Source organism: Aptenodytes patagonicus, chromosome 1, assembly GCF_965638725.1.
Source record: "Aptenodytes patagonicus chromosome 1, bAptPat1.pri.cur, whole genome shotgun sequence".
Lineage (NCBI taxonomy): Eukaryota > Metazoa > Chordata > Aves > Sphenisciformes > Spheniscidae > Aptenodytes > Aptenodytes patagonicus.
Genome location: NC_134949.1, coordinates 65,203,360 through 65,224,766, shown reverse-complemented (window position 1 = coordinate 65,224,766; position 21,407 = coordinate 65,203,360). Strand labels below are relative to the sequence as shown.

General features: G+C 38.7%; 1 protein-coding gene across 2 annotated transcripts in view; it reads left to right on the top strand.

The window, feature by feature from the left end:
* BRAF (B-Raf proto-oncogene, serine/threonine kinase) overlaps positions 1-21,407 on the top strand; it is an 82,046-nt gene that overhangs the window by 13,504 nt on the left and 47,135 nt on the right. For both annotated transcript variants that reach the window (XM_076340202.1, XM_076340193.1), the window contains exons 2-3: positions 2,935-3,036; positions 13,567-13,830. In XM_076340202.1, the coding sequence (XP_076196317.1) occupies positions 2,935-3,036; positions 13,567-13,830 (366 nt within the window). The remainder of the gene's footprint in view (positions 1-2,934; positions 3,037-13,566; positions 13,831-21,407) is intronic.

Here is a 21,407-nt window from a genome sequence, read left to right as displayed (position 1 = left end):
AAGGAGTTAGCTAGGTAAGGGATACTCGGGACCATAAAAAACTGTGTATAACCATATTCACTGATACGGGAAGCCAGAAGTTAAGTTTTCTATAAGTGAAAATAAGTAGAAGTTGCCACTTAAAGGAAAATTGTGAAGCTTGGAAATTTGCCATAGCGTATGTGTTCTTGTGTGTACTTGATTAGGGATAGAATATGCTAGTCGGTACTAGATTTGTGAAAGTTTTTTCAGCTTGTCAGAAGACTTTTGATGAATATGGCATACGAAATAGGTTTTCTATTTCTGTGAGCAACAAGTAATGATTTGTTGCTATGGTTGACTTTGATAAATTTCCTTCTGCCTTCAGCGTACTTTTAACTGTGTGAATAGCCTTTCTAAGATGATAGAAATCCATATTAAGTTTGCCTGTAAGATTTGCTTGTGGAAAGGCTCTTGGTTTAGTGCACAGATGTATAGTAGGTAATTCAGGGCACTGTTTTCAGCTCCTCTGAGCGATGTTGTCTTCCGCTAGACTTTAACTTCAGCTTCTTCAGGTGAAGACATTTTTGCCATAGCCTGGCAGCTGGCGGTAAGTTTCAAAATTTTTTATTTTCTTCATTAGTCACTCAGTTTTTGCTCTTGTCATGATATTAACTTAGTAGGGAGATTTCTGCCCTCGTTAGGGGCTGTTTGATTCTCTTGCCAACATCTCCTAAATAACATGCTTTTGTTGTGCATATTGCTGTTGCTCAGTTATATTTGTTATTCTATATCTTTACTGTAAGAGAAGAGAGAAGCAAGGTTGTGGTTATGGCACAAAATAGAAAATAATCTATGAGCAAGGAAGTTATCCGTTATCAATCTTCAAAAAAAGTATTTGGAAACTCATCTGACAGGGGTTCATTCTGCTCAGCACTGGTGAGGCCGCACCTGGAGTGCTGTGTGCAGTTCTGGGCTCCCCAGTACAAGAGAGACATGGCCATACTGGAGGGAGTCCAGTGAAGGGCCACAAAGATGATTAAGGGTTGGCGAAAGGAAGACGGAGCCAGGCTCTTTTCAGTGGTGCCCAGTGACTGGACCAGAGGCAATGGGCACAAACTGAAACATAGGAGGTTGCTTCTGAACATCAGGAAGCACTTTTTTTCTGTGAGAGTGACTGAGCACTGGCACAGGTTGCCCAGGGAGGCTGTGGAGTCTCCATCCTTGGAGATACTCAAGAGCCATCTGGACATGGTCCTGGGCAACCTGTAGGGGGTTGGACCAGATGAACTCCAGAGGTCCTTTCCAACCTCAACCCTTCTGCGATTCTGGGTTACTTTGTCAGTGAAGTATATAATTCAACTCTTATATTGAACAGGTTAATTGAAATAGTGTTGATTCAAGCTTGTTCTTTTCACCAACCGTACAACTAGCTCTTGCCATCTTGGGAAAAACTAGCAAAATACAGAAATCCTTCTCTTTGCTACTGGTTGGCAGTCCTAGCTTCAACATGATAAATTGATTGCAAGTTGAGAAGCAAGCTGACTTCCACAGTCGCCTCAAGGGAATTTACATATAGAATACTTGAATAGCACACTGTTTGGTGTCCCCTCGCTCTTTGTAGTTTGGGTTGCTTGTTCCTGAGCAAACTATTTTTGCTTGACTGTAGCTTCTTGATGAAATCTTTGTTCTGGTATCTGTTCTAAAACTTAGGCTAGAAGTGAATCAATTATTAGTTTACTTTAGGAAATTACTGGCAAATAACTGATGTCTAGAATTAGAAGGGTAAATAAGGTGGTGTGCAAAATGTGAGTTCTGTATTTTAGGGTGTGTTTCTTTGTGCACATCTCAAGTTACATAGTAAAACTTGTTTTGATCCAACTTGGATTGGATCCTATTATTGGTGCCTACTTTAGAATACAAAGTTATTTGCATCTTCTTTTTAAAAAGGTAGGTTGTCACAACTTGTAAATCCAGACCTGGTCTTGAGGCTGTATATATTATAATCTGTGAAATAGATAAGAGTTAAACTGAAAAAGGTAACAGGAGTCTTTAAAATCCCTTTGGAAGAAGCACTGTGTATATTGTCTTAACTTCTTCCATCCTGGGTCTAATAACTCTGATGTAATCATTTTTTTCCTGATAAATAGTCTGAATAACAGTACCTATGAAGAAGAGATTCTCCTTTTCCTCCCTCTTCCCCCGCTATAAATTTCTGACTTTGGTTGGACTAAAGTAGCTTCTTAAATCAGTGTAGCATTATTGCTTTAAATGTTTGGGTTTGTGCTTCACTGCCTTTTTAGGTATAAATTAGGATTCATAATACTGTTCACCTACAATAGTCTCAAAGTCCTAAAACTGATTCTTTCAGGGTGTTGTGAAGAATAAGTAAAAACCTGAGTTGTTTCATAGTACAGTGCCATAAGTTTTATCTGTGCACTAGAGATAGATGTCTCTTTCAGTTCATGTCCAAGGTCTGTAAGAAAACTTGCAGGGTAAACAGAGTATAGAAGTCAGGGTATAGAAGGTGCTTTTTAAGATCAAGACATCCTATTCCCATGCAAATGGAACACTAGGTCTGGGTTTGGTGAATGTTGTTTACGCAGATTTCTTAAGGTTTGATGGAAGAACTCCTCCACTAAACTTTGTAGTACTGTAGAAATTGGGTTGCAAAGTCTTGCAAGGAAAATGCTTAATATGGTTTTGATAAACATGAAAAATAAACTGTTCTTAAAAGTTGTTTATTCAATGGTTCCTGAATTTTAAAACCAAATTTAATTTTTCTCTGTTTATCTCGGAAGCCAGCTGTGTCTTACTGACAGTGGATGAATGGGATAGCTTTGTTCACTCTCTTACTGATAATTAAAATACTTTTATTATGGACTTTCGTTATTGAATATCAAGAAAATGTAATTTGTTTTAGGACAGATTGTCTAGGCTCCTTTTGATTATAGAAATTTTAATTTTCTGTTTTAGGTGTGGAATATCAAACAGATGATTAAATTAACACAAGAACATATAGAGGCACTGCTAGACAAATTTGGAGGAGAGCATAACCCACCATCGATATATTTAGAGGTAAGTTTACATTCAAATGAATGTGGTTAGATTAATGGTGTGTTATCTTAATCTTATATGAAGCATCTTATGTTAAAGCTAAGAATACCTGTAGTAAAAGAGAATATTCTCTTTGCGTATTAGAAACTTAACTCTTTCCCTGGAGATAGAAAGGAACTGTATGGAATACCTGATATGCATCAGTAGGGGAAGGTCAGTGGCATGGTCTAATAGTTATGTTGGTGCAATTGAAATATAAAGCATTCTTTTTAGTTGCGGGGCGGGGGGAAGATTGTGTGTGTATAATAGAAAAAGGCATGCTCTGTTGTTAAAAGCTAGTATATACACATACACATGAAAACATCTTATAAGACTAACATTGCCTTTAAAGCAGTTGACTTCACTTTTTTCTCTTTGAAAAATAATCCTGTAGAATTCAAAAAATGGTATTAGTACAAGGGAACTTCTTAAAGAAATACCTAAAATTGTAGGGTGGAGTAATATTTTTTTAAGCTGCGTTTAATTTGTAAACTAACTACAAATTAAATTTCTGTATTCTTTCATCACTCCAGATTCATAAAGTTGCATTGACGTAGGACCATTAAGAGCATAAAAAAGGACTGCGTGCATAAGTTACATCTATTAGGAATTGAATAGGTATCACTTGCTCCAAACCCTGCCCTTTTCTTGGTTCTCTCAAGTATTGAAATAACTGGAGGTCAACCAGATTTCTTTTGTAGTCTTTTTAATTGTAATTGCTGCCTAAAGGCACTGGGTAATTAAAAATAAAGATCTCATTATTTGAGGTACTTCTAGCTTTTATCTTAATATGTCAGAGCAGGGCACTAGCTTGATTATACAAATGTTGACATAACGTCCTTAACAGTTAAGGTCAAATGAGGGCCTCTATAGTTGCTTTACTTGTTGCTAATATGAAATAGGACTGTTGAATGAGTGCTAATCACTATTTTAACCACTCGATGGTATATAAACACACTTCTGTTTTCACATGAACCAGTTCATTCCATATATCTGGATTTAATATTGCCACATGTATGTTGGTTTCATTAGACTGTGTATCAAATTGCAGTAATAATAAGCTTAATCTGTTCTAAGTCTGGATTTCAGGTACTGAAATCCTTAGTTCATTATAGCCATTTGTCACGTGCTTGTATCTAAATTAAAACTGAGATCCCTGCGCTGGAAGCTTTTAGATTATTCTGTAGTTCATCGGTGGGGAAGAGGGCATTTACAGTCGCAAATGTGTACTAGGAAATGATTACGATAGTGTAGAGAGTATGGTAAGTCTGAAATAGTTGGTGACTACAAACTGTGAAGCTTAAAGTAGATTTGCAAGTTTGATGGTTGCATGTGCGGCTGAGGTGAAATTGCAGTTCTGGCTCATCAACATAGTAGGGAAGCCCTGCAAGATGGAGCAGGGTGTTCCTCTGCTGCAGTGAGTTCTGCTGGATCATGAAGCCAGTCTTGTGACAAGTAGTGCTGGTACTGACTAGGGAGCAGTAAGCCATTGGGAGGAAGGTAGGAGTGACTGGGATTCTGCTTTTTCAGTTGAATTATCCCATGAGACAGTGAGTCCTGTGAAAAGAGCCCACCATCATTGAAATGAAAAGCCTTGCTTTTCCCAGCTCTTTGCCATGTAGTTCCTCCGCTACCTTTGTTGAGGTAACTTGCAGTACCAGTAGTGGCTAAGACTCTTCCAATCACCAGCCCGGAAGGAAAATATTCTGGTTTTGTTGGATTAATTTGCCATCCAGTTAGTAGATTGAACTTGGTCATGATGAAGTCCAAGTGAGCCCCAAAGCTGTGGTTAAGGTTAGGGAAGGGGAAGAGCTTGCAGCTGTGAGCCAAGAACCTAGAAAATGGGGTGAGAGAGGAGAGGAACTTTCTCTTTAGATGGGCATTAGCTTAGATTAGATCATCCTGAGATGGATTGATTGAAGTGAATAGGATTAAATGCTGCAAACCTGTCATTTGTTTAGTGTGTAGATTTCCTGTGGTAGAACTAAAGTGTGAGGGAAAGAAAAAGAAGAAATATATTACAGAGTACCTGATACAGTCAGAAGCAAGGTTACTGTCTACCCTTGACTGTTCATGTCAACCCAGCAGCAGTTGTCTGGTGTATCCTTTCTGTGCATTTCCCACCTTTTTGTTTGCTTTTGGCTTGATCAAGAACCAGGTGTTGCTTTCTTTTGTCAGAATTTACTTTGCAGCAATTTACCTGAATCTGATCTGTCACTGCTAGAACTGATGTTTTGACTTTCTGTATTCCTCCAGCTGTCAGAAAAAGGGCCAGAACAACCCTGGTTGCAGCATGAAAGGACAGAGCTCTATGTAAATAGCTCTGAATGTAGTGTGATAAAGTGTGGAAGAACATGTCTGCTTCTAGGAAATGCAGCACTAAGAAAATACAGTAGTTTTGATACGAATAAAAAGAACAGGAGAGTATGTAGAATCCATGTGGGTAGCTTAAGTGCTTCAATAGATAACTTGTCTGTGACATCCATTAGAAATAGCAAACTCCCTCTGTACAGAGCCGCTGTGCAATATTGGGCCTGTTGCTGAGTTCCGTACCCGGGCATCATTACTGACTTCTATGCATGACCTCTCTTTCCCCCCAAGCTTTTACTTCTAGGCTATGTCTAGGTCTTGACACTGTGGTCTGTGTACTATCTCCAAAGTGCTTGAACAGGAAGGTAATGTAAATTATACTTTGTCCATCCTCTTCTGACTTTTATATTTTGATTGTTTTGCTGAAGTCTCATTTCTGGCTGTAAAGTGCAATATTGCCCTGCTTTTACCCAGAATATGTATGGGTAATTTTGCTAGTCTGTTACTTGGACTGCATCACCCTTCCCTTTGTTTCCTTCCACCCCTCTGATCTCTTTGCATCTTCCATAAAACGTGAGCGACTTCTGTCGCTCCTTAAGAAGACTGAAGGACTTCTGTAGATTGTGCTTCTTGGTCATCTCTTGAGTGCTGTCAGCCAGCATGTTGTCTGCTTCTCTTAGCAAAAGTTGGAATTAGCCAAAGCTACTTGCTAGATAAGTACCTGCAAATGAACACTTTTTGCTTTCACGCATATTGCCTTTCACTGTTGTAAACATCTAGTTTGTTATTGTAATGCTTTCTGCAAAACCATGGCTTTTTGTATACCTATGAAAAGCTTGACAGCTATCCATCCATCTTCTGGTGTGAAGAGTTTCAGTACAGTAGGATTTGTTCAGTTCCTTTGTACTCCTGTGTGGCTTTATATCCTTCGTTTCTTAGGCATCTTACTAACTGCTCAAGTTCACGGAACTTACAGTACCCCTTGCGCTGGCTCCTGGCTTGTGCTGGAGCTGCCTCTGTAGACCTGTCAAATAAAGTTGTGGTTGAACCTGGCAACAAAATTGCATTTCAATTAAAAGTGGAAAGGAAGGAGTTGGGTGAGCGGAAGCACGCAAAGGAAAGCTGAAGAATTGAACAAGAAAATTCATTCTGAAAATTGAGCATTCAAAGGATGTAGTAAAATTATTTGTGCATTGAATATAAAACATACACCTCATTTAAAAAAAAGAATTTATGCCTTAGTTACAGTTGCTCAAGAAAATAGAAGCTAACAAGCTTTTGTTTCTGTGCTCATCTGAGAGTAAGAAGACAAAACGTTTTTTTTTAATTCGGGGGGGTTCAATGCATTTTATGTCAAAAGAACTTTAAAACCAACAGCTATTGTCGCAGCCGTCATTTCAGGATTCATCAATTGACTATGAAAGAGGAATGGATTTCTTAAAATATCGGAAGTGATTGACGTGTGCTGTGTTGAATTCAGCGTATATTTAATTATTCCTGCAAGAGGAGGTACTTGCATTCAGGAGTATCTCCCTGCCTTGATCCATCACTTCTCAATGATGGTCTTGAAAAGGTGACTGTAGAGCACAGGGAGTAGGGCCTGCAAGCCTGGGCGGGCTACTTTGTGTGCAGCTGCCTAGGGGTGAAAAACATAGCATGAAGCTGAAGGGCAGAGGGTAGCTCGTCTCTCTCCTCTCAGGGCAGGAAAGTAGGGGCTGATGAAAGAGACCAAAGCTGCAGAGACTTCTGAGTGTGTGTATAGGGTACAGGGGTAGGAAACAAAATGAACAGAAGAAAGAAAAGGTTTGTCATTAACCACACATTTTTCTTCTAATTGTTATAATTAGTAATAGCTTTGGGAATCTTATCAATGTTCTCTAATACAATTACAGGAAAAAACTTTTCTGTTTGTTCTGGCTGGAATAAATAATAAATGTAGTAAGAAATGGCTGTATTAAAACCTAAAAATGGCTTATAGCTAAAATTCTTTCTTAGGTAATCCTAGTTCTTAACTTCTTCCATCCCCTGTGTCTGAGCAGGTATCTCAGATCTAACAGACTCCTGGAAATCACTGTCAAATGTTTGAAATAACTGCTTGACTCAGTAGATGTAGAAATATCACTAATAGCATTTTTCTTTTCTTCTGGAAAAGAGGCTGCAGGAGCTCCTCTGTAGGTTTTACCGCACTTTTTGGAAGCACTCTGCATCACAGCAGCTGAAAACACCAATGCTGTTTCTCTTCCCACATAATTTCTTAGTGCGTTATATCTGTCCTTGAAGTGCTGTTTCCTAAAATATACAGTTTGTGATTCACTGTGGAAAACCCCTTTTCTTAAGGGTTTGTCTAAGCATTGTAAATATTGGAAATCTTTACTGCAAAGAAGTCTAATATTATGATACTGGGAAAAGCTGGGATTCAGTTAGCAAAAATAGTTAAAATATGCAGTTGCGTATTCTTCTGTAATGGCCATCAAAATTAATTTTTTTTTTTTTGTCTCTACCAACAAAGTGCTGATGAAAATGACAACCTAAGTTAGGGAAAGGAGAATAAAGATCTGTGCATTTCAACTTAGCATTGGCAACAAATGCTGTTTACAAACTGAAATGGGTTGTACTGAGCCAGACTGGCCAAAAGTAGTCAGCTCAAACTTAGAAAGGAGAGATGGTGCTTAAATAACTTAATCAGATTTGTTAGCCTTTGTAAACTCTTAATGACTGTTCAAGGAGGCCTTACCTATTTAAACTTCCAAAATGCATTGTGTGTCCTTCTTGCCTCGGTAGTGACGTGTACAGTATTATCTACGAACCCTTCATCTGTGGGAACTTAATTGAACAGTATTAGCCCATTCACATGTAAATAGTTCTTCGTGTGGTGTGCAGTTGCGTCCTGGACCTGTAGGTTAATTCAGTTGACAGTACAAGAGTAAGCTGCCTGCTTTTTTTTATTCGTACTCCACACAAAATAAAACAGTGTACAAATGCGTAGATAGAATGAGAGTGGTATCAAAATAAGTTTTAAAACTCAGTCAGCTTTCTAGTATTGTCCTGAAGGAATCATCCTCTTTCCTACTCTGACTTGTGGAAGCAATTTAAAATGATAATCATGGGGGTAGAGGTATGTTTGTCCCCAACTACTGTGTGGTTTTTTTTGGTTGTTTTTTTTTTTAACTAGCTTTCTCTTTTCCTGGGCTATTAAACTTATTTTATTCAGAGGCCTTGCTGTTGCCGTTTTTGAGAGTTTGGCCGTTGAATTTCAGGAGAGTATTTCATTCCTTATTCCTGTATATCTGAAGAATCCATGCAGGAGGTCAAATTAATTAATTAGAGAAGATTACCTCTTTGCTGATCTAATGTATGCTTATTGCAACAGCAGGCAGATACAGACTGAAACGGATCTTAGTGCTGAATCTCAGGTTGTTTCAGACTGCTTGTGGGATTCCAGGAAAATGCTAACTCTGGGTACAGGCACTGGGAAACATGGTGGTTCTCTAGGGAAATTCAGATTAATTTGTACCAGCCTCCTAACAGATGCTGATCAAATATGTTGGACCAAAACTGGAGTGTCTAAAGTTAGACTAAGTACAGATTTAGGAGTCTTACTAAATGAAGAAATCCTGACGTATGTTATCTTCAGCTCCCATTTAACTTAGTGGGATTTGCATTTGATCAACAGCCTAAAAGATCGGACATCTTTTAAATAGAAACACAATCTCAGTTTCAAAGACCAGGAAACTGTAGTTTAGGCTTTTAAGAGTCTTGCAATGTGTAGATATTGTCTAAAATTGATTGAGGAAGGGAGAGAGCGTGGTAAAACCAGTTGGTCTGCTTGAGTTTAGACTGGGTTTCTAACCAGATGTGGTAGGGGGCAGGGAGAAGGAGAAAACATGTTTTGCCACTTGGTTTTGTCCCAGATTAATTTTTTAAAAAATATTTAACTTGTTGCTTTTTGTTTCCTTAGATGTTATTACTAGAATGTATAGCCTGGTTATGGCCCAAGAAAACAAATTTCAAATATAGTATAAATAATATGTAATGCAAAAATACACATATTTTTGAGAAAATCCCATGTCATCATCTTGTCAGCAGAACTCTTTTGGCACATCTGTGTAACGTCATGCAAATTCTGTTGACTTCTGAGGTCAGTTTTTATATTGTCAATAGGTTGCAACATTTAAGAAGTAGCTTTAACTCTGCTGCTCCTGAGTGAGCAGCAGTTTTATTATGGCATGTATATACATTGTATATAAACATGCCAACTTCTAATGCTTTAGATGGACCTGGCAGCTTACCAGGCCTTTATACATTTTACTTAGTTTAAGCCTCCGGAGTATTCTCACATGTGTGAGACTATATTATATGATACGCATGTATACGAATATGCAATATAATTAAAATTAACTTTTTGCTCTATTTTAGATAGCCGTAGAATTATGGGTAGATTGACAAGATGTGCCAATTTGACTCTAATATTCAGCTTTTCAAATATATTTTTCCTTTAACTTTGAAATACTGTAAATTCACACTAAATGGGAGCCCTGTAGCGACACAGCAAAGAAATAAATTTGTTGAGGATAATATATATTATTAAAGACAGTCTATTTTTGGCAACTAATAAACAAGCTGGAGGAGTTGAAGAACAGAAGCCCTCATGACAAGGAGCAGCACAACAACAAAGACGAATGGAGCATCTTGCACCTGGGACAAGGTGGCTGCCCATCGGGGCAGGCAGGCTGCCCGGGTAGCGGCTCTGCAGCAAAAGTACCGGGGAGTGCTGGTGAGCAACAAGCTGAGCTGTCAGTAACCCACCCTCACGGTAACAGCAGCAGACTGCAGCCTGGGCCGCGTTAGCAAGGGCGTAGCCAGCGTGAAGAGGGACCCATCTATTCACTACTTGTGTGACTGGATTGGGGTGGTGTTTAGCATGGAGAAGAGAAGGCTAAGGAGGAATCTGCAGGCTCTTGCAACCTAAAAGAGGGCCAGACTCTTTTCAGACATGCACAGCAAAAGGGGAAGAGGCAACGTCACAGATAGCATCAAGTGAATTTTGTTAAGAGAAAATTCTTCATCATGAGAGTGGCTTTTGAGCCCTGGAACTGGTTGCCCAGAGGTTGTGGAGTGTCTATCCTTCAAGACTTTCAAAACTTGCTTTGGCAAGGCCCTGAGCCCTGATTGAACTTAAAAACTAGCTCTGTGTTAAACAAGTGTTTGGACTTGATGATTTCCAGGGATACTTTCCAAACTTTTTTCTTTTTTTTTTTTCCTCCTGTGATTCTAAATCAAGCTGAAAGCAAGATTTAAGTTTTCTTGTAGAACGTCACTGACTTCTTAACGGGAATATGTAAACTGAATGGATTTCATTCTGGATTTCATAAACTTTTCCTTCTGAAATGCCTTTAATCCTTAATGTAATGAATTGCTTAAATGTTCAGTTTAATCTTCTTCATGCTGTAGATGCTGTACAAAATTACTTTTAAAATTTTTGTTTGTTTTTCAAAAACAGTGTTAGAAATCAACCTTACAGTTGACCTAGAGGGCCTTGACTGACTTGGAAGGTTTGTGTAGCTGTTGATGCCTGTCTGCTAATATTGCTGTGCTGCTGCAGGTCTCTGTTGTAGATAGGCCAACTCTGCGGCATAATCTTTCTTTTAGCTAGAAATACTTGCCATAGGTCAGCCTTGCTGTTGTAATACTCTTTCAATTTAACTCCATGGGATAATTCTGTGTTTTGACTTGGTGCTGTTGGCTGTGTAAGGTCTATGGGTGCTAGTCATCAGCTGAAACCAATGTCTCACCACAGTACTTAATCTTTGTGAAAATGAGATTTTATTGGAGCTCTTCTGTTTCTGCTGCATGTACTGTTGCTCCTTCTGTATAAAAATAATTTATTTTTTTAAAAGAGAAAAATGTATTTAAAGTCTACTGATGCATTTCTAGTTCCATTATGTTTTATTATGGGATCTCCTGCTATGACATTGAGTAACAGTGTAATACTTGAGACCTTTTGTCTCCATAAAAAATAAAGAGCTTTTCATGGAGAATTTAATGGTATAGAACCCAAAGCCAGCAACAGCTCCGAGCTTTCCATGCTCATTGTTTATTCTCTTAAGATAAATCATTTGACTTTGAGTTTGCATTAGTGACAGATTAAGCTGCCAGTGTAAACATTGTAGGATTGAGAATTCTGAAAGATGCGTGTAGCTTTGTGAAGGAGCTAAGCCCACAAGTATCCGGAAGCAATGTAATGTTCCGTGTGTTCAAATAATATTTTGCAATGTTCATGAGAAAAGGAAGTAAGTATTTAAAAAAAGTACTGGTGAAATGGTAACAGTTTATGATTCTTAATTTTTGTTTACTGAAAAATAATTCTTGACACATGGAGCTTTTACTGGAATTTACATGAAAAGTTGGAAGTAGGAGAGAGGCACTTGTGTTACTGTACAGCCAAAAAATGCCATTATTTATATTTGGGTAACCTTTCAATTTACTTTTGACAGTAGAATTGGGCTAGAGTGAAAATGTTTTGGTTTTAAGTCTCTGAGTTTGGGGTCTATTCGTGAAACGCTAGACATCTTCAGTTTTTGAAAGAAATAGTAAGTAGTTCTCAGTTTCCTGCAACTTATGTCCATTTATTAAAAATGGAACCCATAAAATTTAGAGTTTGAAATTGTAATGTTCACCACCATTCTTCAAAATGCTTTTTCTTTCTTAGCCCTCACTGTCAAATTATCATTCTCTTTGTTAACACTGTGGGGATGATGACACAGATTTTGAACATAGGTCCATCCTGGGGGATGCTAAACCTTCGTAAAAGGGAGGGGCCAGCCACTGTTTACTTGACAAAACCAGCCTGGGTTAGGTGAACCTGCACATACAACCCGGAGAAATAAATTCATAGTAAAATGTAGTACTTGTGGCAGCACTACTGAATGCTGGGTTTTTTTTTTCCCTCTTCAATTTTTTTTTTCCCCCCACATGTAGACCCTGCAGACTTTTTGGTCAGTTCAATTCTCCTGTAACTTTAATTAGCAGCAAGTTATGCACTGAAAACTTGAGGAAAGCAAATTTAAAAAAAAAAAAAAAAAAAAATCTTTCCCTAACATAAATATAATTTGTTATGCAGCTTGGCATAGATCTTGGTCTTGCTGCAGAGCTAAGTAGAAAATTCTGTTCCCTGCTGCTTAGATGTTATGTTTGTAAGATCTTTGTTTCTTATTGTCTGTAAAAGTCTAATACGTCCTTGGTTAACGCTGATGTGCTTATGTAGCATGAAACACACGTTCCTTAACTGATTCAGATTTTTGAAGAGACTGTACTAATTTATGTGCTGAAGAAATAATTCTGATACTTGGATAGAGATCAAAATTTTCTTGTTACAAACAAAGTTGATGGAAACAAACTTTAACCAAAATTTATACCAATTACATATTTGTATTACAGAGCTTGGCAATAATGTTTAACTTGGCTACATTTAATAAAAACTTAATGGGTAAATTTAATGTTACTGAATTTTTTTGTTTAAGAAACTTGGTCAGTGTATAATCAGGTTTTACGTAAACTTCGTGGAAAACCAGGTTAATCTCATACAGATGTTAAAAAAAATTCTTTCAAAGGATCACTTTTACATGTTTGTGTGTAACAGGGCAAACTTAGTTGTGTTCTAACTGAAATAAAGTTTTTCGTACTATCTGGTATGAAAGGATAGTGCCAGAGGTGAAGGATGGTGAACAATGAGCCAGGTGAGTTGTCAGATACAGATGGTAAAAAGCAGATTTCAGCTTTCTCTGAATTATTGCATTAGATGTATTTAGCTGTCATTCCAACAGAATGATAAATTTAGCTGTAGCACAGTAATTGGCAATGAAGCTGACAACATTTGTTAAAGATTGCTGTCTTCTTTAAAGTAGGTTTGAATTAGACTATTTAGTTCAGGTGCTTTGAAACTGTGACTTATGATCTCTTTTATCCACTTATCCATTTAATCTATTAAAAAATTAGTTGTTGGTTCAGAAGGTTTAACATAATGAATTGAAAGCCATTTCTTCTTTGTGTCCTACTGAAAAATTTGACCAGACCATTTTGTTCATATTCCTGGGAAATTTGAAACGGTTCAGAATGTGTTTTGTTTCGTGTTCATTCTGAATTTAGATTTCTGTTTTTGTCTGAGGCTGATAGATCATTAAAATAGCTGCTTTTTCTTCACAGGCCTATGAAGAGTACACCAGCAAACTAGATGCTCTACAGCAGAGAGAACAGCAGTTATTGGAATCCATGGGGAATGGAACTGATTTCTCTGTCTCCAGTTCAGCTTCAACAGACACAGTTGCATCATCTTCCTCCTCTAGCCTCTCTGTAGCACCTTCATCCCTTTCGGTTTATCAAAACCCTGCTGATATGTCACGGAATAACCCCAAGTCTCCACAGAAGCCTATTGTTAGAGTCTTCCTGCCCAACAAGCAAAGGACTGTGGTGAGTCAGTTTCTATTCACATACTTGTAACCTCAATATTTCCTGTATCTCTCTCTCTCTCTCTCTCTCTCTCTCTCTCTCTCTCTCTCTCTCTCTCTCTCTCTCTCTCTCTCTCTCTCTCTCTCTCTGCAAAAGTTCATTTAGGAGCTGGAAAAATACCTGTGTGGAGGTCAAAGAGGTAGCACAATCACTACTTGTGCTCTGCCACACTCAGTAGTTTTGATGTGTTGGATATTTTCTAGAGGATTAACACAAAGATGTCCATTATAGCAATAATACAGAATACAACACTTTCAGGAGTTTTAGAACAATGAAAATACCTGAAGGAATATTTTTCTCAAATCAGCTTTCTTGGTTAAATAGTAATAGACCATTTTACAATGGTTAGTAGGGGGCAGGAAGCTCTGTTTCTTGTATTATACAAAATTATTGGTTAGTTTAACAGGGTAAGATTGGAGAAAATAAGTGTTTTCCATGTTGTCAAAGTTACTAGCAGCAGTGAATGCTTTACAGCAAGTACCAGCCTCCTGCAGCTAAGGAGGGCTGCACAGAATCGCTTGGGTGTTTTTTTTTTCTTTTCCTCCCCACTCAGTGGTGAGTGTTTCATGTTGGGACCCTGATGCTGTCAGGCCCTGTGTAGAGAACTGGCTAGGGGAGGGACATAGTTGTTATTGGAAGGGGCAAGAAGTGTTGCCTGCAAACTGCTAAAAAACTGGTGTTTATCAGTTTTGACAATGTTACAGCAATTCCTGGAGTCATGGAAGAAGAGTCGACTTTTTGCAGGCTATTTAATTGTCTGTTATAGGTGGCATTTTTTTATCAGTTAAGAGCTGCCTACTGAAGAGCCTTGATATGTGCTTTAGAATAATACACTGCAAACTGTGATACATGAAATTACTCACAGGCCATAGTCTAGGCTCTGGTTTGCAAGGCAGTGCATACTCCTCATTTAGAAGGGAAGCTGTGGTTCCAGAGAAAGTGGGAAATGAATGGATAGCACAGCCAGTGTCCATGTGAAACCAGTGCTTTTCATAGCACTTGGCCAGGTATTGGCTGTCACTGGACTGTGACTGCCTGTGGAAACTGAGTTGCTGGCAAAGAGAAGAAAACATAAACTGAGTAGGGCTGGGCATTGGAAACATGTCCCTCTCCCTTCCCCTGCCACTTTCCTTCCATGCCTCCCTCCCCCCACCCCACCAAACAAAAGAGATCGTAAGATTTATAGTGGGAACAACAGATTAAAGGGCAGTTGTCTTCACCTGATTTTTTTTTTTTTAATATTGCTTAATTGTTAAAGATACTGCTAAAGATTGAAAGTAGTATTTGGTTTTTGACCTGGAGAATGGGGTTTTAATGTAAACTGGCCACTGTGCAGATGTACAGTGTTAAGCAAGGTGATTTTGTTGTCTGCCTGTGCGGTATGGCTAGGCACATGGTATTACCCACATTGTGAAATTTGGAGACACTCTGGTTTCTTCTTCATGCCTTCTGTCTCGCCCTGTCTGGCTATAGTAGCCTCAGCCCCTGTTGATGGGGGCTGTCCCACAAGTTGTTTTTGTTTTTTCTACAATGGGTCACAGTATATTGCTTCCTGCATTGTTCTGTGCATTTCCTTTTCTGTCTCTTCTATGTGTTATCTCATCCTCTTCTCTAAGCCATATAGTATATTTCCACTCTTTTTTCTCCTCATCTGCAATATCCCTCTTCTGCTCCTTTCCCTCTCCTCTTTTTCACCTCCTCCTCAAACCTTTTATCAGAGGCGTGGTAAGGCTTTTCTCAAGTCTGAGCTCTGTTTTGCTTTTGGAGGAATCATTTTATATAAAGAATTGTTTATAATTATGAAATATACTACATCAAACTTGTAGGGAAGAATGAATTTTTTTATGTTCAAATGTGTGTGTTTCACCAAGTTTAAGTTATTTCTGAATATGCAAATCTGATTACAAGTTAGGAAAAAGAGGCAACTGAATTTTGGTGTGAACCAGGTGGTACAATTTTGGGCCAGTACAGAACTGTCTTGCCTCATCTGAGACGTGGTTTTGTGCATGTTGCTAGTCCATTCTAATCAAAGTAAAACAGGTTGTCTTCAGCCAATACATCTTTAAGTTCTTAAGTGACAGCAACATATCAGCTTGGTATGCTCAAAAACGTGTGTGAGACACTGCTTTCCCGGACTAGTATTTCTTCTCACTTTTATCCCTAAGCTTTGGGTTTTTTGGTCAATGTTGTGATTCTGTGATATCAGTCATGCTCATTAGGAGCTTGCAGATTTAACCAGAGGGATTAAGTTCAAGAATGCCAGCTTGTCTGTTGCCATCTCTTGACTAACAGTTAACTTTCTAGCTTGAGGACCTGCTGTCATTTGATAAGGTGATTGTAACACTTAGCAGTAGTACTCAGTGACTGGCAGCAGGGCAATAGGAGTTTTTTCCAGCACTGAATCTAGATGCTCTTTCCTGGCTATGGGAGGCAAATGTGGTTTAAGTTGGGTGTATTCAGGGAGAGGCTCTTCCTTCTGTCTCCAGCTCTCCACTGGAGTCTAAACACCATTTTCCTTACCAGTCTAGCCCTGCAGCTTGTTTCCAGCTTGCTGAATGTGGGACACTAAGAGTAGAGCTTCAGGAAAATCTGTAGTCTTGTGCTGTGGTAATAAATAAAAAATAAAAATAATTTTTAAAAAAAGTGTAACTGATAAAAGAGTAGGAGACAGGCTAGTGGTGGGGGAAAGGTGCAAGTCCCTTTAGTCTCAAATCTGGTATAAGTGTGTCTGTAGATGCACTTACATAAAGGAACAGACAGATACCTGCAGATGCAGGGAGGCATGAGCTACACGTATGGAATTGCTGGCTGGAAGCTCAGGTTGATAGGGTTTGGCTTCATATGCTGTATAGCAAGGTGGAAGTCAGCTCCAGTTCTGCTAGGAGAGACCCAATTTTGGTTGAAATTGTTATTCTAAATAAGCAATTGGAAATACTCAGGTCTGGTCAGCAAATAACTGCAAATTAATGGTTCTGGTTCAGCTTCAGCTCAGGGAGAGAGCTGACTTCTTTTTACCTCAGTTTTATACGTTGCTTGGATCTAGTTATCTTACTAAGTTGAACTTCTTTTTTTTTTTTAAATAGACCTAGTACATTATCTCTGTTTTAGAACTGGGAAATGGTGCTTATAGGAACTCCGAGTGTTGGGGTTATTGGCCTTGCAGCTGAAGTTCATTTCTCTGAAACTTGAAACAGTGCTCATGTTATTGAGAAAGTCAGGAATTTCTTGTATGGCGATTCTTAATGTAGTTACTCTGTTTTCAATATTTATCGATTCTACACGTAGTCTGTTGAAAACTAAGGAAATTCCAGAAGCAAACCCAGTTCAGAAGGAATTACAGCTTACAGTGCAGTTTTAGCTGCAAGTAGTCAGATGATAGGCTACTACCCAGCAGTTTTCAGTGAATACTGAGATTACTTGCTGTAGTACACTTCCTTCGTTCTCTCAATGGATAGAGAAGTGTTGCACATGTCTTGGTCTTCCTTCATAACCTCTGTCTTGGTCTTCCTTCATAACCTCTGGCTTTAAAAACAGACCTGTCCTGTCTCACTTGTGCCCATTAACTGAGCCATTTCCTTATGTAGCCATAATGGCAGTTTACGGTTTTCAAATATACACAATAGCTTCAGATGTGGTGGGTTGAAGTAGGAAGGAGATCCCTTGTGAAAATACATGATACCTGCCATTAGCGTCTCCCCCTGCCCAAGTCCCCATTCCATATGGCTGTTAAAGTGAGGATAAAATGTGTCCTACAACCAAGCATGTAGCTGGGAGAGGAGAGGTGCTAAAGTTGGGGTGTTGCAACAAGCTTCCCCCCCACCCCAACCTTAACTGCTTTCAGTTAATGTCTACTTCTGAAAGAAATATTTTTTAATATCACAATAATATTTTCAGTCTCTACTGCCAACCACAGACCCACTTCAGGAGGCGAGAAATCTTGTCAGATACTAGGGAGTCTTTGTTTATTTTTATTTGGGAATGCAATGACAGTTCTTAATTCCAGTCACTTTAAATTAAGTCAGTTTAAATTGGTAATGGAGAACCAACCTCATTTATCTTTGATCATGCCCTGAAGCGGTCCCAAGTACTACAACAGCCTTCTGCTACTTGTTTAGAACTGTTAAAAATGCAGGAAATGGCGCGGCGGGGGGGAGATGCTTACATTTTTGACTAGCAACTGCCTTGTTACTTGAAAGTCGTCTACATTTTTTTGTTTATTAGTAGTATTGTTTGTGCGTAGGATCAGGCAAATACATCTGTTTGAGTTGGCTCCAGTTAGAAATATAATGTGAGGAAGCTGATGGAGTACAAAGAAATAAGACCATGTTGATCAGTGTATGTGATTTTGGTGCATAGGTAGTGTAGCTAATGTCAAGTTTGTTTGTGTGTGTCATGATAAAGCAGAGTGTTGGATAGAAAGTTTTTCCTAATGTAGGAAAAAGTGTGAACGTGCTTCCTTGAAAGCTTACCCACTAAGTGGTGGAGCCTACTGCTGCTGATCAATTAGCAGTTGAAGTCAGCATCTTGATTCAGTGGGCGACACAGCAGGGTTAGAATGTAACTTTTTTTGAAAGGAAAACCAAGGTTATCCCCATAATGCAGAGAGAAATATCTGAAATACGTATACTTCTTTCCTCAGTAGCATGGTTCAACTGGGAAGTTAAACGTCCTTTGGAGAAGCATTCTGCATAGATGTGACCAGGATAAGTCTGTGTGGGGTTTTTTTTGTTTTGTTTTGTTCTAGGCCGGAGAAGGATGTTGAAATAATAAAAGTGCAATATGGTAAAAGTCTACCTGAGTTTGTCAGTTATTTTGCAGAACAAATCAGTGAGGCTTATCCAAACTGTGGGTAGGGAGAATGTAGGGAAAAATTAGTTTAAAGCTTGTTTGGATTAGGGATCTAAATGGCTGTGGGGTGGATAGTAACAAAACCGCTAATTAAAGGAGAGCTTTTGGGTGGGAGAGGGCGGTAACTCTGACCTTGAGTTGGCTGCTGGAAGTCTGAGAAATTGTTAGATGCTGAGACTTGGTTTTGGTGGAAGGGAGATAGTCTTGAATGGGAAGTGGATGGTAGTTTGTCAGCATAAAAGCATAGGTTACATTTACCAGTGAGATTTCTGAGAGAATGCGTGGAGCCAGAAGAGAACGCAACCTTGTGGGATCCTTAGATAATTGTGTTGTGGATTAGGATATTTTTTTTCCAAATTATATGATTATGTGATTGAAGGTGCAAGCAGAGAGAGAAAAGAAACAGAAGACACACATACAAATGAACGGAAGGAGACACACAGCTGGTTGTTGGGGAGCAGTAGTAATTCAAGGAGAATGAGGATTAACAACTGATCCAGAGGTATGGGAAGAAGTCATTAAAGATCTCAATAGGATAACTTCAGTTTAATGTAAGAGGCAGAAGACAGTGAAAAAGTTTAAAATGAACTGAAGAGGAGTTGTTCCAGGCAATGCGCATAAACAGCTTTCTATGAGTGTAAAGATTATGGGAATATGGTATTTGCATATAGGACAAGACTTAAGCATTTTGGGGATTGCTTCTAGTTGTGTGAATTATTTTTTTTCTTTGAGAGTTTGGGGGAGGGGGGTTGTTTTTTGAGCACCTGGGTAAAGTATTTTTTGCATGTCTTTGGGGCTGCCAATTTTAAACTGGTAGGCTTGGGATAAGGAAAAAATCCCCATTCTCAGTTGCAAGGACTGTTGCAATTTTTGCCTTCCTCTGTAGAAGTTGACAACACAGTTAAAATTATTTAGGAATTTCACCTATTAGATTGCTTGGTTACTATAGACCTTAAGACTTTAGTAAGACTTTATAGACAGGTTTCCTGTGGCACATCAGTTGTGGCTGGTCCCTTGCAGGAAAGTGTTCCGAAACCTTGGATGGAATAAATATTTTGTGGACGCATATGTATCTCTCTTGCAATGAAAGAGTACTAGAATGAGGCAGGCATGTATGATGTTTTCCCTAAGTTGTTTTCCAAATTTGAGCTATTTGTCACTCATAAAACACTTAAACTCATAAAATTTCTATGTGGTAACCCTCCATCCAGTCTCCATCAAACCCATGCTATGGATACTAGAAGTTTGTGTCTTGTGGTAAGGAATTCCACGGGCATGATTATGTGTGGTGTGAGTAATCATATTCCATGTTGGTCTTTAAATCTGCCACATGCTAGCTCTCTATACTTTATACTGGAGGAAATAAAGGCGTCTGAGAAAAGCCATTTAATACAAGGCCTGGTACAACAAAAAATGGCTAAAACTAGTCATAACTTAGGAACAACGTTAGGAGGTTTCTGATGTTATAGTGAAGTCTAGTAGGAAAGAAGAGAATGGAGTGGAGGGGCTTCTAACTCAAGTGCTTTATGAACAAGATCATATAAATTGCTTATATTAGCAGCCCTGAATGATTTTGATTACCCAAGAAATCTCTTCCAGCCAAGTACTTACAGTGTGGGAAGAAACAGTCTGAAAGCAAATGAGCAGTCCTGAATGCTGGTATGCTGGAGCATGGAAAGTTAGAAAAAATTGGTGTTTAGGTGTAAGAAATGATGGGCAGTTGAAAGGCGTCAGGTGGTGATGGTTCTTGCTCTTAATCTGTATGTAACCTGTTGCTGTCTGCCACGCACTGCTAGCTTCCGGAGGAAATGTTTGCTTCATGTCCTCTGACCGTCTTGGTGGAGTTGTCATAAGGGTGGTAAGGAGTCTCTGCTGCTCTGCTCAGTGCAGTAGGGCGTCCTTTCTCACAGCTCCAGCACCTGCTCTTTCTGTAAGCATGAAAAGGGAGTGGATTTGGTAGTTTTGAATTTCATTTCTGTCCGTAGTGGTCTGAGTAGTGACAGTGAAACTGGTGGGGAAAAAAAGAGTAGCAGATGCTGTTCCTGCATTGGGAAAACTTAGTGGCCTCCAAGTATGTCAGCTCTCTGCAGATTCTGGATAGGATCATATCATTATGCATTTTCACCCACCATGAGGTCTAAAAACTTCCTATGGCAGCTTCTAAACCAAAAGTAATACTTTGGTGTAAAAAAAAAAGTTCCCCTTTCTTCTATGTTCAACTATTAGAAGATTGTGTGGTTTTAGTTGTTCTTTGTTTTGCCTTTTTTTAAAAGTTTAAGAGTAATTAGAGGTGATTTGTGTAAAAAATCAGCATAAATTTGCGCCAGTAAATTTGTTTTCCACTTTATTATGTGTTGGTATGCTTCATATAAATGTCATAGGTATACATGTATTAGAAAGTTCATGAAAGTCTTCAAAATGTAAATGTGAGACTGAGTTTTTAAAAGGGAGAATTTGTATTTTTAAGACTTTGCAGGAATGAAACAGGATTGTGAACGCTGTGCATGGGGACAACTCATTTCAGGTTTCTCACTCTTGTCACACCTTGGTTAATTAGTACATCTGCCTCTTAATTAGACAAGCAATCATATGGTCTTCTCTGCAGTCATGAAGACTGGAAGAATCAGATATTTTTACCCTACCTAAATTCTTAGCATATATTAATTCATCATGCATGCACAACTGGGCTC